The sequence below is a fragment of the Myotis lucifugus genome, unplaced genomic scaffold, assembly GCF_000147115.1.
Source record: "Myotis lucifugus unplaced genomic scaffold, Myoluc2.0 scaffold_1, whole genome shotgun sequence".
Classification (NCBI taxonomy): domain Eukaryota; kingdom Metazoa; phylum Chordata; class Mammalia; order Chiroptera; family Vespertilionidae; genus Myotis; species Myotis lucifugus.
In genome coordinates this window covers 34,988,372-35,015,854 of record NW_005871049.1, presented here as the reverse complement: position 1 = coordinate 35,015,854, position 27,483 = coordinate 34,988,372, and the positions used below count along the sequence as shown (strand labels likewise).

At 33.4% G+C, this 27,483-nt stretch overlaps 1 protein-coding gene across 2 annotated transcripts in view; it reads left to right on the top strand.

Moving 5' to 3' along the window:
• The window catches only part of FBXO8 (F-box protein 8), a 40,172-nt gene that overhangs the window by 7,833 nt on the left and 4,856 nt on the right, over positions 1 to 27,483 (top strand). For both annotated transcript variants that reach the window (XM_006081897.3, XM_014456770.2), the window contains exons 2-4: positions 7,098 to 7,434; positions 10,555 to 10,681; positions 25,544 to 25,662. In XM_006081897.3, coding sequence (XP_006081959.1) covers positions 7,106 to 7,434; positions 10,555 to 10,681; positions 25,544 to 25,662 — 575 coding nt within the window. In that variant the 5' untranslated portion in view covers positions 7,098 to 7,105. The remainder of the gene's footprint in view (positions 1 to 7,097; positions 7,435 to 10,554; positions 10,682 to 25,543; positions 25,663 to 27,483) is intronic.

Here is a 27,483-nt window from a genome sequence, read left to right as displayed (position 1 = left end):
AGAGAGAGATAGAAACATCAGTGATGAGAGAGAATCATTGATCAGCTGCCTCCTGCACATCCCCTACTGGGGATTGAGACCACAACTCGGGCATGTGTCCTTGGCTGGAATCAAACCCAGGACCCTTTAGTCCACAGACTGATGCTGTATCCACTGAGCCAAACCAGCTAGGGCTCAGTCTTCTATTTCTAACAAGACAAAAGTTGACCATAAGATTTTTTCAAAAGTGAGTTAGAACATTCTTTCTTCTATCTGCTGTCCAATTGATACCTTATGTCTGCCATTTTCAACTGTTTTCGTCTCATGGCACACATAAACTACTAAAATTCTGCAGCACACCAAAAAATATATTTTTGTGGATCTGTTAAAAAAAAAGAAAAAGGCATGATTTTCATTCATTCACACCGGACAACTATTGTTGTATTGGCTGTTATCATTTTTTAAATTTTACAATCTAAGGGAAAAGAGGTCAGCACCCCTGACTGAATAGTCAGGTATTGCATGTTTTAAAAATTCTTGTGGCACACCAGTTGAAAATCGCTGCCTTATGTCATAAATCATGTTCATGAGATGGTACCCTACCATTTATATTTATCTTAATTCTGGTTTAAAACCTATTTCTAAAACTATGAATGAATTGAAATAATTTTAGAGCTCAGAATATTAAAATTAAGTTATGTAATACCAAAAGAGCTGTTTTAGAAGGAAAATTATCAATGATGCATAATAACACTACATGTACCGTGCCTAAAATGTTGACGGTACAACAGATCCTTTAGAGGTGTTAGTGGCTGTTCACTCCATAAATGGATCTTGAAGTAAGAAGCTGTATGCACTCTTCTTGGTAAATATTTTCCAAAGACTTTATTTTTGAAAAATGCTGGAATCAGTCCTAAAATCATGTTAATATCCATTTATGTCATCCTAGCTACTAGGCCACGGCACATAGGACTTTGGAATAGAAAGTTAAATTTGAAGTATAAGATATCATAGTACCGAAATATAAAATTTAAATAAATGAAAATACCCCTCTGTCATTGCGCTGATATGACATTTATCCATAGCACCACTGAGTACTCTAGGTCACTTAATTTGGTTACCAATCCCTGTTCAATAGCCTTTAGTGCCAGGTTTTTTAATCTCCTGTCCACTCCTGGAGTGCATTTGTGAGTAGTACAGAATTGAGCACGAATATTTGACCTTTAAACCAAGCAATATAAAACCAAGTTCCAAGACAGAGGGAGCATTGTTTGACCACTGTATTAAAACAATCAAGATTAGTTAAATTGATAGCCATGTTTGCATAATTCCAGGAAAATACAAATTCCTGGATAATATTTATTTGACCATTGCTTCATTTGATACTTCATCCAATTTAAAAGGGAGTTCCAAGTTTTATTATATTTGGGTTAACCATGCTCTATGAAGAATTTAAACTTACTAGAGTATCTAAATCTTTGTTTATAAGTATCGATTTTATTACCAGTCTGAAAAATAAGAAAATATAAGTGTCCTAATTGCCTTGATTTTTTCCCCGCCACATAGCTTCTTTTGTCCTCTGAAAAGAAAAATTTCAAATTTGATATCTTCTAAACTCTAGAGGATTTTTGTTAACATAATTTCTCCTCTGTAACGTAAGTAATTATGAAATTTTTGCTTATTTCTATCAGATAATAAATAATGAAGTACTATTTTCACATTTAGAAATATCTTTGGTTCCACATTTAGAAATATCTTTGGTTTTATAATTTTATAGATCTTCTGAAGATGATAAACTTTAACAAAATATATTCACATTTGGAAGAGAAATGCATGGGCCATCTAGAATAGTATTAATTTACAGTTCTCATTATTTGCAGATTTTGTATTAGTGAATTTGTGTACTCATTAAATATTTTTATCCCCAAATCAATTTTCTTGACACTTTTCCAGTCATTCTTGGACATTTGCAGAGCTGCAAAAATTTGCATCTGTGGAGGCACACATTTCCAGCTAAGTTTGAATAAGGCAACGAACACTCTGCCTGCTTTAGTTCTCATGTTGTAAACAAATCTTTTTCGTGGTTAACATAGTGCCACGTTTTTCCCATTTGTGCCATTTGTTGATGATTTTGTGATTTAAAATGGCTCCCAAGTGTAACGCTGAAGAGCTGTCTAGTGTTCCTAAGTTTAAGAAGGCTGTGGTAGTGCTTTACAGAGAAAATACCCATTAGATAAGCTTCTTTCAGTATTGGTGTGTTCTGTGGTAGTGAATCAATAGAAAGACACAAAACAAAGTTATGTATTGATCAGCTGGTAAAAATGTGTCCAAAGGCTCACAGGAACCTAACCCCGTATTTCTTCTAGGAGCAGTGGTTCAGTATTTGCTAATTCCATGTTTGCAGTGATTTTACAGAACTATAAGAATTGACTGTTTTTTTATCTTAACATGAAATAGACTAATTATCCTATATAATAAAACCCTAATATGTAAATCAACCAAACAGTGAAACTGCACACTGACCCCAGGGGGCAGATGCTCAACGCAGGAGCTACCCTCTGGAGCGCCGCTCAGCCAGAAGCTCGGCTCACAGCTGGTGAGTGCAGTGGCGGTGGCGAGAGCCTCTCCCGCCTCTGCTGCAGGCAGGTGGTAAGGAGCGAAGGGGTCCAGGGAGTGGGCCTAAGCTGGTAATCAGACATTCCCTGAGGGGTCCCAGACTGCAAGAGGGCAAAGGCCGGGCTGACGGACCCTCCCCCCCGCCCCCCCCCCCAGTGCATGAAATTTCATGCACCGGGCCGCTAGTGTTCTTATAAGAGTAAGTATTGTTTTCAAGAAAGAAATATCTCTGTTTTGAGTGAACAAATAATAAGAGGTGATTTCATCACAAAATCCGTATTTACACCAAAAGTATTTATTTCAAATACAAAGACTTATTTTTGTGTTTAATTTTTATTTAGTTTGAAACTCTTTGCCTAGTCAGTGATTCCACTATGCAGCTTAATTTTTTGACCAAGTAATTGACACAAATGACAAATTTTAAGAGTTTGAAATCATGTAAGAACTCAGCATGAAACTCTCATATTTTCTCTCTCTTTTAGAGCCAAATGTTGAAGCTTACTAATGATAACATAAGGCCCTGTTTCATGCCATTTCTATTGACACCACCATAAGGCATGCTGAAGTTCAAAAACATTTTGTGAAACATAAGGCAGGATTTTGTTTTTTAGGTTTTGGTGGTTTTTTAAAATGTAGTCATTGATATAAAAGAATTGCTTTTATGAAGGGAACAAATAACCATGTCTAAAATATCAGAGGATGAAGAATTATGTAAATAAACCTTACCATGCTAAGCAAGTGTCAACATGAACAAATGAGATTATTTGGTGTACAGAACATGAGGACAATTAAGCATCATTAAATATATTTTACCAAAGTACTCATCATTTTTACTTTGTGAAAATATTATTTTGTCAAAACAAAGTAATAGATAATATCTTAGTGGCTATTAGCTGTGGAATGAAACTTTATATGCATTATCTCATCTAATACAACAGCCTTTTAGGCTCTAAGTATTATTTTTTACATTATATATGAAGAAACTAAAGTTTAGAATAATCAAGTAAGTCCCCCAAGGTCCTGTAAGTAATAACCAGTGGAGTGAGGATTTAAACTCCCCTGTTGGACATCAGAGTCCAAAACACCACTCCATCCATGACTTGCTTCACAATGTCTGCAATGGATATCATGTCTTTTTGAGAGTTTTATCACTTTTCTGAGAGTTCCATTCACATTCCACATCCTTCTCACCCTAAGGAAGGTTGGGAGTGGGGTGGAACACTATAAACACCCTTTCCTTTCTCTATCGGATAAACTTATGATATTAATCTTCCTCAAGTGGTTTATTGTACTGTGTTCTTGCCCAGTATCAACAACTGCTTTAAAAGAAAAATGGAGTCCCAAAAGGGCAATTTTCAGTATTATTTAACAGTAGGAGAATAGAAAATGCCGTTTTCTTTGTCTGAATTATGTGTACATGAGCTTAAAACTTCCCCTCTCCCCATCAAGTTTTTTTGTGTGTGTGTGGTTTTTTTTACTTTTTATTTAAGAACCAGCTGCTGGCTTTACCTCTTTCTACCTGCCGGATGCTTTCTGAATCACATTCAGCGCTCAACTTTAGTGATCCCCATTAAAGTCCAGAGCCTAGGGAAATCACCCTGAGTCTGTGTTTCCTAGCAACATCCCTGAGAGGAACAACAGCTGCTTAACCATATGCCACTGGAAAGATGCTGTAGGGGAAATACACAGAAATTGATACTAAATGCCTTAAACCTTGAGACCTCAAATACCATAGTTACCATGTTTGATTTCTTTACCTTTAGTTGTGCTAAGGTAAAGAGACGAATAAGTATAAGTATCTAAAATGACAGGCTACATGAGCTTTAGCAATCAATGTGATTTCTAGATATTTTCTTGCTAAGATTAATGCAGAAATAGCCATGATGAAAATACCTTTCTTTATAATCTCAAAATGTTAAATATGTATCAAAATTAAATTATCCATTGGGTGAACTTAAAATTCCTTACAAATTTATGTTGATATTCTGTATTTTTCTGTGTTATTTTATTTTTGTTTTGTCTTTTCCAGGATGTCATAATTAAAGTCATGTTACATATGACTTTTTAGATTGGTTTCTTTCACTTAGTTATATGCATTTAAGTTTCATGCATGTCGTTTTATGGCTCGATAGCTCATTTCTTTTTTGTAGTAAATATTCCATTGTTTGGATGTACCATAGTTTATCCATTCACCTATTGAAAGACATCTTGGTTCCTTACAAGTTTTGGTAATTATGACTAGAGCTGCTATAAACATATACGGTAAAAGCATGTTTAGTTTTCTAAGAAACAACCATATTACCTTCTAAAGCAGTGGGTCTCAACCTTGGCTGCACATTAGAATCACCTGGGAATCTTTTTAAAATCCTGATTTCTGGGCCTCATCCTTCTAGAAATTCTGTTTCTTTGTTACTAATGTTGTGGCCCCACCCCATAATCAAAGAAACAGAATTTCGAAAGAATGAGGCCCAGAAATCAGGATTTTAAAAAGATTCCCAGGTGATTCTAATGTGCAGCCAAGGTTGAGAACCACTGTTGTAAAGTGACTGTGCCATTTTGCATTCCCACATACTTGCCAGCATTTGGTGTTGTCAGTATTTTGGATTTCAGTCATTCTAGTAGATGTGTAGTAGTAGTTATCTCTTTGTTGTTTTGATTTGTGATTGCCTAATAACGTGATGTTGAGCCTCTTTTCATATGCGTATTTGCTATCTGTATATCTTTTTTTTGGTAAGGTGGCTTGAGATCTTTTTGCTCATTTTTAAGTGGGTTATTTGTTTATTTTATTGTTGACTTTTAAGAGTTCTTTGTATATTTTGGATACCAGTCCTTTATCAAATAAGTGTTTTGCAAAGATTTTCTCCCAATCTGTGGGTTGTCTTTTTTATCTTAAGATTCTATAATAAAAATAAGAATGTAATCACTGTAGCTTAATCACGAATAGAGGAACTGCTACAATTCTTGTGCTTTGTGTTGTAGGGAGGAAAGATTATCTTTTGTGGTTTCTTTGCAAAAACAAATTTCCTCACATTTTAAAATCATTAATATGTTTTTTCTCTTTGTATCCCCATCCCTTAATAATTTAAGCTCCTGTAAGTGTAAGCAGTTCACTGTAAGAAGGAAGAGTGAAAAATTATGCTGGATTCTTTTTTTGTTTTCATCAATAAGTGATCTGTTATAATGGCTATTATCCAAATAATAGCTAGTAATTCCGTAAATGTACATGTGAGTCATGTGTTTATAGATATTGAAAAAAATATCTTTGACATCTTTTGAAATCCTACTCAATTTTCAAATTGTTCCTGATAATTTTCATAAGTTCGGGCCACACGTGGATTTTGTTTCTTGGTTTTGTTTTTGCTTTTGTAATCTTTTGTTAGTCCTTATTGTAAACAGCTAATTAAAACAAACCCATATTTTAAGGTCTTGCTATGAAATTTAGTTTAATGATTTTAGACAAAAATCAATTTTCCCCCAAACTTTGAAATATGCACACATTCTAGTAATCAACTTGGGTTTATAAAACAAGAATATTTTGTTAGGAAAAGAGATCATGAAAATAACTTATATTAGTTAAGAGCTCTTTCTGATTTCATTTTTCGTAATGATTTATTTGCCTAGGAAAAGTTACTTATTTTAAAGCTAAGATCAAATGTAAAGTCTGGGCCATTAATTTTCTATATGTTTATATACGATGAAGTCCAATATTTGCAACAGATAAATGTGGAACTGCTCTGGTTGGAGGTCAGTGGGTGGAGTGGAGGAGACGAGCACACTCCTGTCTGCCTTTCCCAGTTATCTCTGAGGAATCCATACGCCTGTATGGAAAAGAACTGGAAAATTAGTCTACATTATTATTTTTACTTAAAGCAACAACAAAACCAAATAGTCATTATTGAGCTATTTATCATGGAGTTCTAGGTGTCTAATTTATAAGGTTTCTGAATTAGACTTCAGGGCCTATGTTACATTTTATTACAGTCTACAACATAAATGTAGACTGGCAAGAATTAAACTAAAAGCCTGTTTCACAGCTGTTATGCATCTGGGAGTTTGGTTAAAAGGGGCTAGCTTAGCTTAGCCTGAGTTGTGATAAAAAGCAGGGTCTAGAGGCCTTTTAACTCAAGTCCTGTGCTCTGATCAGAGCTCTATTTAATACTGGCCCATAAGTCCACATAATTATAATTTGTAAGAGTCTTTAGGACACCAGTAACTTTTAAATCTCACCATGTGAAAAATTATTATGTCACCTGTGGACTTTAAAAGTAGTTAGCAAACTGGGATAAAGGTGATAATCAAACCAAATATTTCTGAAACTTTCTCTGTCCAAGTTTTCTACGTATGATGTACCAGCTATTCTTTGTAATATATTACTCCTTAATATGCTTTCATGAGGAATGTTAATTCTGATAAATGAATGCTTCATGTCAGAGTAGTTGTACCACTGGGAAACCCAGGTTCCCTTTTCAATTTAACCTTTTTACATTTTGGCTTTCTCCCAGGCTTGCAGATGGGTCAGGGTCTGTGGAGAGTGGCCAGAAACCAGCAGCTACAGCAGGAAGGCTATAGTGAACAAGGCTACCTCAGCAGAGAGCAGACCAGGAGGATGGCTGCCAGCAGCATTTCTAACAGCAGTCATCGTAAACAAGTCCAAGGAGGCATTGATATATATCATCTCTTGAAGGCAAGGAAATCTAAAGAACAGGAAGGATTCATTAATTTGGAAATGTTGCCTCCTGAGCTAAGCTTTACCATCTTGTCCTACCTGAATGCAACTGACCTCTGCTTAGCTTCATGTGTTTGGCAGGACCTCGCTAATGATGAACTTCTGTGGCAAGGGTAAGTTCAACTCAGATATCTCTAAACATAATCACCTTAATTGTTCTTTTTATGCTAGTTATATTTGTATTATGAAATGTTTCTTTCAACCAGAGTTGTTCTTTATTAAAACCTGGAAAATCAAGATACAGTTATCATCACAGTCAAATTTGATATTAGGAAAAGAAGGGCAGTATAAAATAAAATAATGAGTTATAATTAGAAGAGAGGTTATCAATCAAGATGCATCAGTTTATTTTAAGTCAAAAATTGTCAGTTTATTCTAAAAATACAGGTTGTTAAGTGAGAATTTATAATCCAAAATTTAGTGTTCACAACCCTGGTATAGTTTGTGCTTCCCTTATAAAGAATAAGTATACTTAAAAATCAATAAATATTCTTCAAATCTTATTGTTTCCATTGGTTACAGATGGAGTATGGCTGTGGTTTTTTCTCATATATTTTTTTTTGGTCAAGGTGCTTATTAGCATAAATTTTAACTGGTGAATATTTCACCTACTTTTAATTTTTTTCTAACCATCATGTAATCAATGAAGTAGGCAAATATTAGAAAGCAAAGAGATCATCTACTTGCTGAACTGAATGTAGATTATAGAAATTTTAACAGCTATTATGCCAGTTTAAATTTAAGCTATAAATCTGAGAATGTTTGGTGGAATACAATCTGCTCTATGGAATCTACATTAATCCTTAAAAAGTACATATACTAGAGTTGTGAAAATATTCTCAAACATAGGAGAATCATTGGTTTTTCTAGCATTCTTTACCAAGATTTGTTTCATTATTTTTAAAAGGGACTTCATAATGATATAAAACATATCTAAAAACAAGTCTTTATGAGACTTGAATTTCTAAATGAAAAGCCAATTGAGAGAATTAATAAATTATCTAAATAGCCAATCTTTAGTCAAAATGTATTACCAACAATGACATTCCTCACTCAGGCTTCCAGATGCAACAGAATTACAGTATTAATTAAATAGCTCAACCTCTTAACCTCTAAATAGATATAAATCATCAGTATCATCTTGTCGTTCTCTCATTGTCTTGTCATAGTGAAGGTACTATGGAAGTGAGTAAAAATTATATTAATTAGTAATGTTTAAAATAAATTATGTTTATTAATTTTTAATGATTTAGTATAAGAGGAAATGAAAATACTTTAAAACTTGCTCATTTTATTTATAATCTCTTTTCTACATTTTAGTAGTCCCAGCAAACTTATGTTCTTATCTGTGAAAAAAAGTTTATAACTAAGCTCATCTGAATGAACTCAACCAGAAAGTAGTTTTCATTTGTGATTTAAATCTGGATTGATCATTTTTGAAAGAAATGCTTCCTTTTTGTTTACCACATAATTATGCCTATTTTTATGATGCTTGAATTTTTTTTCTTAGTGATAAATTGCTTCTGTTTTAAATTAAAGGCTGGCTTAGTTTTTATTTTAACTTTGGATGTGCTGAATACTTACTAATGTTGGGAGGTTCTGTAGTTTAGTAATAAAAGTCAAAATCTATGGGAATAGATTAAAGAGGCTACTAAAACATTGATAATTTTCTAAATAAGTTACTAAACTTATTTAAACTGTTTCAAAAATCATTTATTTTATAAAAATAATGCAAGGATATAAATTATTAAGATATTCTCATATTAAATTAGATATTTTACCCACTATCTTCACAATTTTTGGTGTTATAGGCTGAGACAGTGGCTTTTGCTTGTTTTTCTATACATTGTGTATGTGTGTGAAAAGAAGGAAGTTTGAGCCCAAAATCAATAATGAATATTAGGAAGTAAAACTACTTTAATGTTTATCTCTACAAGTAGATTTTTTTGTTGTTGTTGATGATGATTTTAAATTGAATTTATTGGGGCAACATTGGTTAATAAAATTATATAGGTTACAGTTATAATTCTATAGTGCATCATCTGTATGTCGTGTACAAGTAGGTGTTTTTGAACACACAAAAATCAGATCATTTTGAGATAGAGTTATTAAAAAATATATCAAAATGTAATTTCAATATTCTCCATGTCTCTGGAATAATGTGTCTACATTTTATGATCTGTGGTATATAGTCAGAATTTCTGGCAATGTAATAAGATAAAAGTTTAGCTTTCAAATAATAACCAGTAGTAAATGGCTCTGTACAGAGTTGGAAACAACTATCCCAATCTGCAGAAATAGTGTGTCTTGAAATATGAGCTGTTAGCATTTTGGGTTTTAATGAATTTTTAATCAATCATTTATCACTGTGATAGTAAAGAGCCAGTGTTTTAAAGCAGTATCTTAAAAATAGTGATGCTTAATGTCACAGCTTTTGATGTATGTATTGAAATTACAAACAATTCCAGTGTATAGTTTGCCTGTGAATATATATAGTTAAAAAAAAGTCCTTCTGCCCAGCAATCTTCCCCCCACCCCATTCAGTTTTATGTCCCAATACAGCACATATTTTACTTAATCCCGTTTAGCTCTCGGTTAAGATTGCAAGCTCTGGAATAAGACTCTGTGGGTTCAAATCTTGCCTCTACACAAATTTGCTGTGCAACCTTGAACAACTTTTTCATTGTGTCTGTTTCTTACCTGTAGCACCAACATCATAGGAATGCTGTAAAGATTAATAAGCAAGTTAATACTGTTACAATGCTTCAATTACTGCTTGGTATTTAGTAAGCACTTGAATGTTAGCTATCATTATTACCTATAATAATAAAAACATAATATGCTAATTAGACCGGACAGCCAGACGATCTTCCGGACGAAGCCAGGGCTCCAAGGGCCGAGGCAAGACACCGGCGGCTGCAAGGGCCGAGCCCCTTGCATGAATTTTGTGCATAAGGCCTCTAGTTTATATTCAGCTTCAAATAGTGCTTACAAATATTATTGATCTTTGTAACCCACACTTATTATGTGCTGTCAGAATTGCTAAATTGAAGGAATTTGTCTATTATACTCTAGTAAAAAAATTTTAAAAGCATAAAACTAAACATTTTAAACTTTAGAGCTATAAAATCTATTTTTATATCATTTCATGTTACTATTTTATCATGTTTATACACATTTAACTTGGGAAGTTAAATATGGTAATGTTTTCTTTTTTATTTTATCTTTTATAGGTTGTGTAAATCCACTTGGGGTCACTGTTCCATATACAATAAGAACCCACCTATAGGATTTTCTTTTAGAAAATTATATATGCAGCTGGATGAAGGCAGCCTCACCTTTAATGCCAATCCAGACGAGGTAAGTGAAGAACTTGAGTATTTGTAACAGTTGAACTTTATTACTTTCTTGCTGCAATTTTCCAATAAACTTGCAAGTAAAATCACAAGTCACTGCACGTGCCTTTTCAATCACTGCAAAGCCCAGTATTTGAGTTATTGCTATTTTTACTTTACCATGTCACGTTCTAATCTCTCTGCCTGCTCACTTTATATGGCAACTTCCATGACACATGCAGTCCTCTACTCGACCTGATTGAGATATTGGAGCGCATAAAATATGTTCATGGAAGTTTATTTGCAGAATTTTCTCCTTGATTTGTTTATATTTAATAACAATGCTACTACTTTTATCAAAAATGATCACAAAATACATTGTTCTAGTTTCCAACACATCAGAATGTTTTCTTTAAATAATGCCTTTAACAATCTAATTTCATTTGACATAGAAACTGCTTTTAGATTCTGTTATAATTGAATAATTTTGCATTCATAATTTAATTTTTTAAAAGACAATAAGCACAAACAGGAAAAAGGGAGAGTGGGAGAAGCAAGAGTAACTGCTTAATAATTAATTTTTTCTTAACATAATACATAGGAATGATCAAAAGACAATTCTTTCACTGACTTTTTCCCCTTCTGTTCTCATTTTAATATATCCTGGAAAGGTTCAAATTTTTAGATAGATACTTAAATATATACTAGATTTATCTTAGAAATCTAATATCAATTATAGAGCACTCAGAACTACTAGTTCTAGGTGTATTATTTTTTTGTGGAAAACCTTAACTGGCAGTTGTTTTAATTTATCTAATTTTTAAAACCCAACTTTTTGTTTTATTTGTTGTGAAAGTATTAAAGGCTATTTAAATCACACAAATATTTTTTAAATATCTTAACTTTTGCTTAATTATAATTAGAGAAATGCTTCTCCCATGCAAAATATTTAAATATTAAACAGAAATCCAAATTTTATAAATATGCATATAATACAAATGACACCATGTTTTTAAATTTAAATTGATTTTTGCTTGCTACATATGATTTCTTTCTTTGTTAATTTTTTTGTACATGAATGAAAAATAAAACATAACACCACTACAAAGGTTTGCCGATACATACACATTGTAAGTTGTCTTAGCCCCACAAATATAACAAAGCCTGGTACAAATATTTAAATTACGATATTTATTCTCTCTCTTCACCACTGTGTAAAGAGTTTTTATTTTTAATGAATGGCAAACTGATACTTTGTATGAAAGTAGGATGATTTATAAGTTAAAGTGCAAATTACATATTTGAAGTCAGTACTGGTTTTTATAAATTAATCATTTTAGAAGGCAAATGAGTAGATAAACTATTATAAATTTAGGTTTTGTAACTTGTCACTTTATTGCAATTATTTTCTGGTGCCATTATCATAAAATACACTTCTTTTACTTGTTTTTTTTTTTTTATCAGATTCAAATTCTATCTAAGTATATAGCAACAGATAGCATGTCACCTTTTTTATCTTGCACTATGAATACCTGCTCTGTACAAGAGATTTAACTAACCACATTATGTTTTTGAAGATTGGCATGGTTTCAAGACTTCATTATTTTTGTTTATTAGAATTAGGCATTACTTGATGCTAACTAAAACAGTTCATATGATGAACTTTATAGTAAGATATATTTCACATCAGTCTCTTGAGTTAATTGAATGATGATTACTGGAGAAGAACTGAAGCAGAATAATACAGTGTTTTACTCTAGATACTTAAGAATCAGGAAAGGAGGCTATTACAAGCCCCAGTCTTATTATGCCCAGTTTCTCAAGGCGTACTGGCTCCTGTCATGACTTATGCTGATGTTGAGTAAAACTGTCATCTTCAATTAATATTACTTGCAAATGTTACATTCTAAGGGAAATGTAACTTGGTAAGTACTGAGTTGTAGATTTACAAAAGTCAGAAAAGTTGGATGTAGCTATTGATATTGATTGTGGTAAGTAGTTATTTCTTGCTAAAGGAGTACCAATTTTTTAAACAAATTATAAAGCCATTCTTTTTATGCAAAGATGAAAATATAGATAGGTCCTTAAATACTAGAATGTGATGGATATTTTTAAATATGTAACTTGGAAAAGCTAGATGTTAAAATATAATCCTATCTTTGCAATACAGATGTTAGATTATGGAGTTCTTGTTATACCTCCCCTAGAGTGTTTGGAAGTGGGAGGGGGCAGAGAAAAGAGGCAAAATTAAAGTTATATTTTTTTTTATCTGACAAAAATTTTTAGTTTTAAGTCAAATGTTTGCTAAGAGAGGGATTGAAGTTATTAATTAAAGTAAGATTCTTAGATCTTCAGAGTTACTTATCCATCCTACCTCCCATTATTATTGAGAGTTGGCTGTATTTTCTTTTTCTTTACTCCCTGGCCTGATTTAAAGATATCCTGGAGCATTCCAGAAGTATTGAACTCCCTGTTCCGAAAGGGGCACATAGTGCTGCCAAGAGGCATAGAGCTGAACCATTCATAGTGACCTGTGGTTCCAGAATTCTGATTCTGTGCTTTTATGAACATCAGTAACTTAGCAGGTGTTGCCTAATAGCAAAATAGAATTCTGCCTTTACCTGAATGTACTTAGGATATAAATAGGCAAAGAAGGATATTGAAATGCACTTATAGGTGCAGAGAAATGAGGGGAAGTATTTTAATCACTATATTCCATATTTTCTTTCATTGATCAATATAAATAATTAATGTCAATTTGCTTGTTTTTCCAAGTCAGGCCTTCAGAATTTAAATCACGTAACTGAAAGGGATATCCAAATAGATGTTTTCATGTAGAATTTCTCTGTATGAGTCATACGTTAGTCATACTTAGAAGACTTTTGCCACGTTTTTTGAGAACGAAAAATTAGCACTTTTTGGAGGGTGATTTTCTTTTTCCCCCTCCTCACTGGAGCACTGTCATCAGATGTGTTATTTTGGCTTAGTTTAAGCCTAAGAAGTAAATTCGTTTTGATGATATGTTTAAATGTAAGTGGTGTTTATTGTAAGTACTTGAGATAAGATGTATATAATTGTTCAGTATTGTAAAAAAAAAAAATAGTCTACCTTTCCATAATTTCTAGTTCTCTACTTAAGATTTGATAGCAAGCATCATTAAAATATTATCAAAATAAGAATACTTACAGCCACAGGGAACAAGATTCTCCAAAGGACATCGTTCATGTCACGGATATGGGTAACCAAACTCCACAGCAACTGGGGTGGGGGAGAAGATCTGCACAGTCTGTGGTACGATTTATCTAGCACGCTATTGTTGTATGCATGCCATTGTGATCTCAGCTGGATGTAAAGTCTTGATCTTGTGCATGAGCTTGTGTACTTTGTGGCAGGTGACCACATTCTAGTAAAGGAATGTGCTAAAAACCATCTGTTTACATTAGGCTGTATTTCCCCTGCATGTATGAGTTCCGTGTGTTGATTTTATCCCACTAGCAGTATTGTAATAAAGTAATTTTACTTATCATCCAGTCAGCTATATTCCTTGTGCTCCATTTAATATTGAACATTTTCTTGATCTAGTTATTTTTAAATTTAGTCTGAAAAATTGATAGTGAACATGTTTCTTTAAACTCTATTATAGGTTTATTTTTGTCTAAGTATGTTTTTTAAAAGTTTTTAAACATAATAATCCTCATTGTGGTCAGCTATGAGAAGTCTTTATTTTTAACTATATCAGCACTTTTTTTTTCTGTGTTCATTTAAAAAGACCCACATGCATACAGTTTTATGCATTTTGTTAAATTGATCTGGGGTAGAACCTGTTGTGAGAAATATTTTAAATTTGACCTGTGCACGTGTTTTAGATGGAAATGCATAAGATAATTATTTTTAAGATAACATATTCTTTTTGTTGTTGGGCCAGCTAAAATATAATTAGGAAATTTGTAGGAGTTCTCCATTAAAGGAAGGAAAACAAGCGTTTATACTCAATTCTTATGAATAATATCTCAGATTAAATCTTACTGATTTTTTTCATTACCGTTACTTCATAGAATAGCAACAGTGATGAAAAAGAACTTTTATTTTTATTGCTAGAGATAGAAAATCTTGATTTGGTGTCAGAATTTACAAATAAGCATGTATTCTTTGGCAGTTAGATGAAGGTATACTTTGCATAATGTCTGATAGCATAAAGAAAGAAAGGCAAACTAAACTTCCTAAATTCTTAGCTTATGTTATAAATGGAAATATATTTAGGAATAATTTATCCTCAGTGCTCTTCACTTTGCTGCTCTACTCAGTCTATGTCACATTTTATGATCTGCTACCTGCAGTACCCATTTCTCCCTGTATGTGCCAGCTAGGGTGTTTGGGGCTTGAAGGACCGGAGAACCTAACTAATAATGGCTTAAGCCATATACATGTATTTACTTCAAATGACACCCAAAGATGGGTATCCCATTCTTGATAACAAGATGGCTACCGCTGCTCAAAATATCTCATTCTCATATGAAAATACCCTCAGCACAAAGAAGGCAGTCAAAGAACTCAAATTCCTTCTGCTTATTGGGGGAGGGGAGTCTTTTTCAGGAGCCTCCAATGTACTTGTGGTCATTTCTTATGAACAGAACTGAAATCAAATGTACACCCCTAGAACAACAGAGAACAGAATAGAAAGGATTACATGACTGACTAAACTTAACATGATTTAGTAACTGTGACTGAGATGCTAGAAGCAATGAAAAGAGCGAAATGGCCTTTGGGCAGGCATCCAGGCATCTGCAGCACTATTTTTTACTAGTGAGCCACTTGGAAAATTTGTAATTCTGCTTCCCTTATTTCTGGACTCTGCTGGTTTAGAGGCCTTAATACCCAAAGGGGGAAATATTGTAAGAGGTACAATTCCAATTGGTTGCTGAAACTACCTTCTGGCCATATTAGGTCCTTCTGCCACTGAGCAAACAAGCCAAAACAAGACCAAACAAACAAAAAGGCTGTGAGGGTAGGTAATGATGCTGTGGTTGAGGTGATTAGGCCTAATTATCAGAAGGAATAGTTTCTGGCACACTGGGGGTGGGGGGACAAAAGGCGAAAGTCAGGAGATGTCTTAGAGTTCCTTCTAATACCACTATATCCTGTGGTAAAAGTAATTTCTAAAAAAAAAAAAATCACAGTATCCTTATATAGGCAGCAGTGAAATCCCATCACTTAGACTCTCACTATAAACCAGCCCCAGCCTCAAAAGTCAAATATAGATTATTCCAAGCTAATCATGTTAATTCTAGTCCCCTTAGCTTCCATGACATCCATTTAATCCAATGGTTCTCAACCTTCCTAGTGCCGCGACCCTTTAATACAGTTCCTCATGTTGTGGTGACCCCCAACCATAAAATTATTTTCGTTGCTACTTCATAACTGTAATTTTGCTACTGTTATGAATCGTAATGTAACTATCTGATATGCAGGATGTATTTAGGCTACCCTTGTGAAAGGGTAGTTCGACCCCCAAAGGGGTCGCGACCCACAGGTTGAGAACCGCTGATTTAATCCATTCTGACCTGTGAGATTGAAGATGATGGTGTGGAGAAAGATTTTTTTAGGTTTTAAAAAGAGACAAAGAGGGTGTGTGTGTGTGTGTGTGTGTGTGTGTGTGTGTACACACATGTGTACATTGCACACTCTGGACATTGGTGTATGAGGATATAATGATAGGAACACCAGCAGCCATGAAGGTGTTAACAGCATACTGAGAATGGCACATTAGAAAGAAAGAATGGGGTCCATGATGCTATGTGTGAGCCTAACAACCCTGGAACCATATTAGTTTGCAACTTCTTGTTATGCAAGGCAATAAATTCCTTTACTTTTTTTGAATTGAGATTCCTGTTGTTTGTAGTCAAACATCCGAGTACTGCCTAATCAGCATCCTCATCACTATTACTGCTATTACCTAAATTTACAGGAGTCTGATATGTAATCCCAAACACATTTTTATAAAAATAAACATTGCTCTTTCTCATTAGTAAATTAATTTTATCCCCAGATTTGCTGATGAGAATTTAACCAGAGCAAAAGGAGCTAGTTGACAATGAAAGGAGTCCCTCACCAAATATAGCTTCTGCTCTCTAAGAATTGTTTACCCAGAAGAGCCAAAATGCTCAAGTTTATTGGCAATGTCCCTTCCTTTGGATCAGCATGAGAGTCAAAGTGAAAAACTGCCTCTCAGGCACTAAATATTATCCTCTATCTAGATAAGTTAATACTTCCAATCTGGTTGGTTACAACTAGTCAAGTCATACTAAACTGCAGGCCATTCACTCTTTCAAGGGCAACATGATGTGTGTATGGGTATATATGTGTATATATATCTACTTCTTTTTAATCTAACTTATATGTGTTGATTTTATGGTTAAGAAGGTAACTTTATCCTGTGTCTAGTTAGGATAAAGATTTATTTTATTATTTATTTAACTTTATTCTACACTCTGACCTGACCACAATATATCATGGCCACCCTCTCTTGCCCTCTCTTGTCTCTAAGAGTCATTCTTGCATGTGGTTTAGGATCAGTCCACTGAAAGATGTTTGTAGACTCATCTTTTTAGAAGCTTCAATGAGAATCAGATTTCCCAGGCTGTTTTATAGCCGTATTCTAATTGAAAAGAGATTTAAGCCTATAGTTCTCCATCGTTTATTCTTCAGTTGAACCACTTGATGAATTTTTCTTTTGTTTTCTTCAGTATGCTTTGGGAGATACTAACTTGTTATCTCATTTAGTGTGGACTGTGTGGGGTAAAAGTAAACTGACATTAGGAGACAATGTATTAATCCAGGACTTGGAACTAAAGGAGAGAATCAAATTAGAATACTTTAATTAGAATATTTTAACACCACAAGACCTATATTACAAATTTTAAAGTGCAAAATGCTAAAATGAGCAATATTTTTTACTTTGTTTGAATTTTGTTACCAATTTAGATAAATGTACCTAAACATTTGCAATATTGTATTAATATTTTAAGTATTTCAAATAAAAATTTATTTGGTTTTTTATTTCCTTTCATACCCTATCTGACCACCTTGAGACCTCTGAAATGTTCTTTATTATCTCATGTGACCACTGTTTTAATGAAACTTGACATCAAAATATCTCATTCTCATTGACATCACTTTCTAGATTTACTTTCTCAGCTTTAGTGTCCAAGGTAGTTGTCTCTCCTATGACTTTTTCTGAATCTAGTAATTGCTGCTACCAATATCACAGTAGATGTCACTCCAAAATATAAGTGTTTTAACAAAACTCTAAAAGAAAATTATTTTCTCAATTCTTGGATGTCACCAGTTATACAGCATCCATCAATTTAATTGTAGCTTTTGAAATATGGGGGTTTGAAGAAAACACTACATTGAATGCGACTTTTTAGTTAACTAATTGTAGTATACACCTATACATAAGATTATATGATTTTCCTATATGTTATTATAATGTTTAGAGATTCCTTCCAAATAATCAAAGTCTTAGATCCTCGTGAACCAATTTTGGCCATTAGCAGTTAATTGTATCGTCAAAATGACATGTTGGTTTTTATTATTTGGACTGGTGACTCAGAACTTTGAAAGTTTATAATTTGAGGCATTTCATAGCATACTGGAGTTTTGGTATAATTTATAGGTTTTTGTTGTTGTTATTAATTGTTTTTCTTTTTTTTCTCCCTTAGTTGAAATAGATAATCCTTAAATTTACAGCTTTTCTTAAAAGTCAGCTGGAATCTTTTACATATATACTCATGTTCATTCAACAAATTTTAAGTATCTCTCCAATTATTAGTTATATGACTTTCACCTGGGGCAAGTTATTTAAACTCTTTGTGCTTCAGTTTCACCATCTGTAAAATGGGGAAATAATAGTTCCTATATCATTGTGGTGTTCTGAAGATTAAATGAAATAATGTATGTTTAGTGCTACTAAGAGCTTAGTACTTCTGAGTGCTCACCAGAATGTAGCTTTAAATTTATACTACAGGTACAACTACAACTTTACTACCAAGAGGCAGGCACAGCTCTCAGCTCTGGGGTTTTTCCTCTTTTGGAACTTCTTTATCTGATAGATAAATATTGACACCTGATGATGGTCCTTCATGAAATATGCATTGGTCACACCAACATCTAGCTTTTGACAGTGATACTCTTTGCCTTTCTTTTCATTTCCTGATATCTGATAAGCAGTTTTTTGCAAATATTACATAGCAATTTTTTGTTTCAGGGGTGCTACTTAGTTTAGTCTCTTTGAGGACATTGTAAGCATTACAATTAGGGGTCCAAAATTATGTTCAAAGTAAACATGTTTCTTGGATGGACAGATACTTTAATTACATGAATAAGTACATACATGTGCTGGCAGCAAACTACCACTTAAATCCCAACTTGCTTCCATTCTTTTCTACTATTAAGATTTGTTGTTGTTTTTTTAATGTTATTTTGAAATTGTTTAAGAGCTGTTAAAATATTTCTATGAATGTACAACTTAGAATGTGGGTAATATGATAAAATTGTAGAGTTAGTCATTTAAATCAATACACATGCACATTGCAAATGCAATTTTAAAATTAGCTAACATTGGTGTTCAATTGTGTCATTTTCTCACTAGTTTGAATTGTTATTAATCATGCCTTCACCTAATAAAGTTTTATCTTGAGTTTTATAAAAATGTTTTCTTTTTCTAACTTCCAGATATATTAGTGGTAAAAAGGACATTTTCAAGAAGCTTATCTCAACTACCAACAACTTTTTCAATAATAATTACAATAATGATTGCTATATTTATTATTAGTAGTAATTTATCAATTAGGAAGTAATTTTATATTTATCATCTTATTGCTCTATCCCGTCATGGGTTTGACTCTCTTGGGGACTATTAGAACTCACAGATGTGGCTCTTTTTCTGTTTGAGGCTATTAGGACTAATTAATATGGACTTTTTGTTATCTAAAACCTTAGATACTGAGGTTCATGTTATTATGTCTAATGTCATTGCTTTCTCTCCTGTGAAGAAGAATTAGAAAGATCTTCCATTTTCCCTGGACTCCTTTAGAGGGAATTTCCCATTTTTCTTTTAATTTTCTTTGAACTATTCCTCCTTAATATGAGATTTCCTATTAACTTCTTCTGGCAACAAATAACAGGGTGTATGTGTGACTGTTCTCCGCAATTCCTGAGCATTGTGCATTTTAATGTACTGAAAAGTCATTCATAAATTGTTCTTGGAAGATGAAATCCTTGTCAATTCAAACAAGTACATAAATAAACTGATTTCATTCCATATTTTGTACTGAAAACTGAACAGTATGACCTTCATTATCCTCCAGATAAAATGTGATGTTCTGACCAATTTCAGGAATTGGCTACAGGATATTGGCACTCTCTTCTCTCCACACTGTCACTTCTCTATTAAGATTGGGGGAGTATGGACAGTGTGTGCTCTCTCTTCCTAGGGAAGAGACAAAACTTAATCTGTGGTCAGATTTCAAACTAACATCAAAATTATCTTTACGTTTATTCTCCAATTTCCAGTGTCTCCTTTCCTTTGAGTTATAAGTCACACAGAGCCTTGCAGAGAGTAGCCTAATTATGGGTACCTCAGTAAAAGGAAAACATTTCTCTTATAAAGCAATCTTTCTACATAAGACAACTTTAAAAACTTAGGCATAGTTTTTACTCTTATCTTTGAATCTAGTGACTGGATTGAGAATAGCCATCATTATATGTATGAGTAGGTTGGATTACCATGATTAAAAGCATTGTGTGACATTTCTGAAGTACGTGCTAAGGTCAGTGTTACACATATGAGATGGCATGGAAACTTACAGAAGGGAGAAAACAAGACAAAAGTTATTGGGTAGAATGAACTAGAATGACAGGACAAAAAACAGATACCTAGTCTTAAACCTTCCCATATTGTAATCTTCTGCATTTATTTTACTTCAACTCTAAAGCAAGATGTTGATATTTATTTGCAGAATAACATACATATCCCTAGGTGAATTTTACCTATGCAAATTCTATGTGGGTTTTCCCCCCTTAATGATAGGACACGTTATATGACTAAATAGGGAAAATGAGAACTGCTGGACAGAATAAAAATTAATAGATTTAACATTTTTCTTAGTAATTCTGAAAGCACTCTGAAAAAGAAGAAATGGTATTAGAAGTCATCTTAATCATTGATGCTGTTATTTTCAACCAAGACAATGGGAATACTATTTGACCTATAGAGGGCTGTCCTCTGATATGCTAATTATTTTTAGAAGTAATTAAGAAAATAAAATTTTCATAACATATATTGTATCTCCTAACTTTTATATCATTGCTTTTGATGTGAAAATATTGCATTTCAATTTTTTTTTATTTCACTGTGGATAAAATGTATACTTGAATATTAATATATTAGTGTCATATTAAAAGAAAATTAGAAATCTAGATTGAACTGTTTTGTTTTATAAATATTTATTGTTAAAATATTTGGATTGTTATTTTAAAAGCCTTCAATTTTTTTAAAATAAAATTAAATACACTGTCCAGTTTGCTTTTCCTATTATGTAATGCTCTAGCAACAGGTTTATTGCCTAAAAAGTAGTAGCCAAGGTACTGGATTTTCACATTGTATACAATGGCAGATTTGAACAAAACTAGCTAAATCTAATTGTATATCCTAAGCTGTCTTTTAGGAAAATAAATTAAGGGTAATCCCCGGTATGCCACAGTGTTGTTTTATTAATGGTTTCCTTTATTGACCAACTGTTACACAGTGTTTCTGCAAAGTGCTTGTGCCGATAGCCAGTATTTTGAATTCCAACAGTACTTTTTATAAATTAAGACTTTTATTTTTAAGAGTAGTATTAAGTTTACAACAAAAGCCAGTACTTTCCTATTTGGCTTTGCATGCCTAGTTTTTTTAGAATTCGCTTTGTACCCAAATATGTATATTTTTAGTTCTGAACATATGTATGGTAGATTTTGCTTGTGAAGCACAACTGTGGATATAGTAATTTGATTTTTTTTAATTGGCTTTTTTAAAAGGTGAGAGAAAATAAGGAGTACTTATGTAATAGAAGAAAAAAAGTAGCTATATCTTAAAACATGAATTATTATGTGGGAAGCCATTCTCACAGTTAAGAAGTAAATGGAGAGATGCATTATATAGGTGACTAGCTCCAACACATCTTTTCTTCATTCTAAATTACTTCTTAATATTGGTTTTAGTGACTTGTTTATGTTTTCTTGAATTATTTGGTTTTTGCCACCTAACAAATGACTTCAAAACAGCTCACCACCCTAATTTTATCGTGTAAGTCTTGGTGCTACATTTGCATAAAAAATTTTAGTGGAATACTATACTCTATGGAGACTGCTTTACAAAATTTCTTGGTGTTTTTTTTTTTTTCTTGAATTGCTGAAAACATCTGTTCTATTAAAGAAAAGCTTAACCTGAGATGGGATGAATTAATTTTACCTGAGTTCTCATTTTTTTATGTTTTTATTTCAGAGAGGAAGGAAGAGGGAGAGAGAGAGAGATAGAAACATCAATGATGAGAATCATTGATTGGCTGCCTCCTGCACACCCCCAACTGGGGATCGAGCCACAACCCAGGCTTGTGCCCTGACTGGGAATCTAACCATGACTCTAACTTCCTGGTTAATAGCCTGATGCTCAACCACTGAGCCACACCCGCCAGGCCTTCAAGGATTTTTTATACCCTCCACCATTGTTGATAGAAATCTTTACCATTTTGCTTCAGAATCCCAATCAACTCTCTTTTCCAACCCCTTCCAAATCATTTGTCCTCCCTAAGAAGAAAACAGCATGCACTCTGCTTTCTACTTTTATCACTTTTGGTACCCTTGTCTCTGGACCAACAGTACTGTCCTGTCTGTCAGGCTTAGAAAGCACAGTGAACTCACCTGTCTTTTCAATCCTTTCCCTTGTTCCCCTTTTCTCTACCTTGCTGCTCCCATTATCTCATCTTTTTCCTGCACTTCAGTCTTTTCCTCTCTCCATTGATGTTCCTTCTTTTGTTTCTTGGAAAAAAATTCATTGTACCTTTTGCCCTTTCATTTTGCCATGTTTTTCCTCCTTGGTACTAATACATTTTTCAAGTGAATGGTCTTGCCTTGTGTTCCTTCCTTAGCTTCTACTTGGACTTGAGAGTCCCCATTACTTTTGGAAAGAGACCTTAAAAGTCACTACTTTCTTTTCTCTCAATCACCAAATCCATGCCCTCGTTCCCATTTTTGTCTCCTTGGGCTATCTAAAAGACAAAGGAAACTAGCCATGTTCTATGCTAGGCACTTTCATATCCACACAAAAGCCTTTTAATTTTTATTGATTAGGAAACCGAGGCTCCTGGGTAAATTGTTTATGTTAACATAATCATTAAGTGGAAGAGCCAAAATTTGGTCCCTCTTCTGAACACTATGCTCCTTTAATTATACTATGTCATTGCATTGTAAACTTTTCATTTCCGAGACCTTACCCTCCGGGGCATTACTCTATCCCTGCTCTCTTCATTACCTGTTCTCTTACTGAGTCTTCTTATTGAAGATCCTTAGTCTGTACCTTCAACCCTCATTTTTTTCCTTTATGTCTTATTAAATTGCCAACTGCCTACTGTACGTTTCTAGTTGTACCTGTCAACATTTCTAAGACCATCACTGTTTCCATCAACTCAATGCCCTCTAAAACCTGTGGGATTTTTGCTATCAATTATTTTTTTTCTGTCAGTCATTTCTCTCTGCATCTAAGCCAGAAACATCAGTTATCTTTGTCTTTTACTTATTCTCTGGATTGATAGCATATGAGTTTCTTTTTCATGTTTTTTAAAAGATTTCCTTTGCATTTCTATTGCTTTTGCACATGTGCAAGCCTGGACAAGTTAGGTTAGATATTAAAGTCTAAAAACATGTAACCCATAAAAAAGGAAATGACCAACAGTGTACATACTTGATGTAGATACCAATGTTAATTTATAACTAAGAAGCATCAAATTATATTAAAATGGTATTTATCATGTAATTAGAGATTTATGTATTATTTAATGAATCATATTAGTGGTTTTTTATATTTTATGTAATTTTTTAAAAAATAGGTTAGAAATAGTTTTATATGTCTTAAATATTGATTTATAAGTAGGTATGAATAAATAACCTATTAAATAATCTTTAATTGACACTTCATCTTTGAATCACTTGGATTAAAATTAAGCACTTCTGATATGTTATTCTTTTAAATGCAGGGATTTTATTTTAAAAACTGACCATTTTTGCTGGGTGGGTCAATTAAATATACAGTCAACTCTCGATTATTCAAACTAATGGAGGAAAGGATGGAACAAGCATTACTGTTTCTCTAGTCCTGCCCCCTCAGACAATTTCTGAAAGCCTCATTCCAAACAAATTATTCGGCTTTCCATCTTGATCATGTGACATTCTCTAGCCTTGAATCCAGGATGCAGTCTAAAATACAGCTTGCAATCGAGTTGACAAGAAAGTTTCATGATATCACATTCTGTTCTTTATATACATTTTTTAAGTCAGTGCTTTAGGATTGTTTTTATACTATTAAAATACTCATTAAGGTGTTATCTGATGCCTCATACAATTAGTTTTATATAAAAACCTTATCTTTGAATTATAATTTATAGATAATTATAACCTTTCAAAAGCATTACCTCATGGTACCAAGTTGTTATAAAAATTTTAATGTAAAAATTTTATGAGAGGGTTTTAAGAGTCTTTTATAAAAATCTTACAACTTTTGATTTCTTAATGTGTCTAATATTTCTGAGTAGTAAGTGTTTATAAAGGAAAGAAATGCTGAAGGAATTTATGTGTGAAAACAATATGTTGGGTGTATATACTACGTCATTTTCTCTGCCAATTAACAGTACATAATGTGCTATTATCCAGACATAAGCATTCGTGGTAATGCAAGTATCTGAATAACTGTGAGTTGAAATAAACACACCTGCCTTTTATTTCAATAATTGCACATTCAAATCCACATAGAGCAGTTATTTGAATGTGATTTCCATATACATAAGAGAACATTGATTGGTTTTAGCGTTTGATTTTATGTTGATGTTTTGTCATTGTTTTAAACCTAAAGTAGGTACAAAATTATGGGTAATGCTTCTCTGGAAAACTTTGCATGCAGAGAAAAGGAAATTCAAAGATAAATCCTATGAAAACATAAATTGTTTTGTTTTATGTTTTGCATCAGTGTGTATTGGAGCTAAATTCTTGACGAATATAGCAATGCTTAAAGCCAAAGTGAACAACCCATAAACTGCCTGGGAATTGTGCCCACTTTGCTTTAAGTTAAATAATTTAATTATTTTTCTTTTCAGAATCAAGTTGTTGGTCTTTCATTTGGAGAATCTTCTCAAGAACCTTTTTCCTTGAAAAGTGTATTAGAACATGTATCTGAGTTTTAAGAAATCATGTTGTTGTTTTTTTATTAGACCGTGAAGGTGTTTGTGATAAGGCTTATTTTGAAGTCTATATAGTAGTTTTTCCCTCCCCTCTTCAACACCCTCCTCTAATTTAGGCTGTATTTCTGTATAGTTAGTTTTAAGTGACATGAGCCAGAAAATTTAATTAGGATTTTTTTAGGAGTCTTAACTTTGAATTTCCTACTTTTCATTGCATGTAAACTGTCAGCCACAAGTAATAGTTTCAGTTCAAGTTCTAGCTTGTATTTTGCATGTTAAAGCTATACAAAGTATATTTAATGCTAGAAAGAATTATAGCTATTGTTCTGCTATTGCCTAATTGCTAAATTTATAAATAAAGACTGATTTTATTTATGAGATTTGTATTTCTGCCTTAGGGAGTGAACTACTTTATGTCCAAGGGTATCCTAGACGACTCACCAAAGGAAATAGCAAAGTTTATCTTCTGTACAAGAACACTAAATTGGAAAAAACTGAGAATCTATCTTGATGAAAGGTAAAAAAATAATAAAGTTTTCATCAGAAATGAGTTCAGTAATATTTTTTATGAGTTGTTTTACTTTAAAACCTATACTACAAGCCTGGCCAACATGCCTCAGTGATTAAGCGTTGACCTATGAACCAGGAGGTCACGATTCAATTCCCAGTTCAAGGTATATGCCCAGGTTGCAGGCTTGATCCCCAGTGTGGTGTGTGCAGGAAGCAGCTGATCAGTGATTCTCTTTCATCATTGACGTTTCTATCTTTCTCCCTCTCCCTTCCTCTCTGAAATCAATAAAAATATTTAAAAATAATTGAGTAAAGATAGGGAAAAGATTTTTGTAATTTACAATTTTGTAAATTTGTCATTTCTTTGTGAGCTTTAACTTGCCTATAAAGAAAGCAAAAATAAAAAATAATCCCACTCATACATGCAAAATGGTAGCCCATCATCTTTGTAATAGTAAATCAAAACCAAGTATTTTTGAATTGCTGCAGTCCTTTTGTATTTTTTTAATAACTAGCCATAAAACCTAAGTGATTGGGTAACTAAAAGTTCTGAATCCTAAAATTGCCGATATAAAAATCAGATAGACATTGTAATCATAAACTCACAAATCCTAGGGGTAAGAAATATATATTTTCAGATCAATACTGCACAGAAGTGTCACGGACAACTTTGAAAATCCTGAAAATGTGTCATTTAAAAGTATGTTATACACAGAAATGATGCTGAGTAGTCATTAATCTGTGCTCTAAATCAGCGGTCACCAACCAGTGGTCCGCGGACTGGTGGTCCGTGCGGTCTGAAAAGTTGGCGACCGCTACTCTAAATTATGGTTATCAGTGGACATAAAAAATACTAGACTGCACTACCATTTTTTTAATTAAAGGTCTCATACTAATCTCATGAATGATTCAAAATGTATTTACCTTTTTATTATAATTTTCAGGGTTTTTTTTTATTTCTCAGGTGTTTTTAACAGCAATCTGCATTCATCATATTCTAGAAACTTTGCTAGAAAGTAGGGTTATGCATTTGATTAAAATATAATCTCTGTCTTTGGGGAGTTTATAGTCCAGCATACTGGTCATTGAAAGAAATCTCTTACATAAAGAAAGTGTCATTAATTCTTTTTAACTTTAAATGCTAGGTATCTACGGATCAGCAGCTTTTCTCTAAAGAACCCGATCCATCTTTTTGTAAATATATTAGGTTTGACAGACCATATGATCTCTGTCACAGCTACTTATAACTCTACCATTGTGTCATGAAAGTAGATTTACACAGTACACAAACAAGTGAGTGAGCTGTGTTCTAATAAAACTTAATTTATAAAACCAGGCAGTGGCCATATTTGGTCCACTAAATGTTGTTTGCCTATCCCTGCCATAAGCAACTGGTAGATATTAAAGATTATAATCATGGTTTAGTTGAGTAAGGATTGAAGCATTTTTAACTAAGATTGTCTATTTATTAGAATACTATGATAAAAAAATCTATATATATAAAAGCCTAAGCGACCATTATGACTGAACAACCGGAACGACTGGTCAACAAGTTGCTATGACATGCACTGACCACCAAGGGGCAGACATTCAACACCGGAGCTGCTGCCCCCCTGGTGGTCAGTGGGTTACCACAGCCAACCTCCCGCCAACCTCCCGTGGCCCCTCCACCCTGGCCAGCCAACCTCCCGTGGCTCCTCCCCCCCACCGCCAACCTCCCATGGCCCCTCCCCCTGGCCAGCCAGCCCCCAATAGTCCTCGATCACCGGCCAGGCCAAGGGACCCCACCTGTGAACGAATTTGTGCACCGGGCCTCTAGTAATTATAT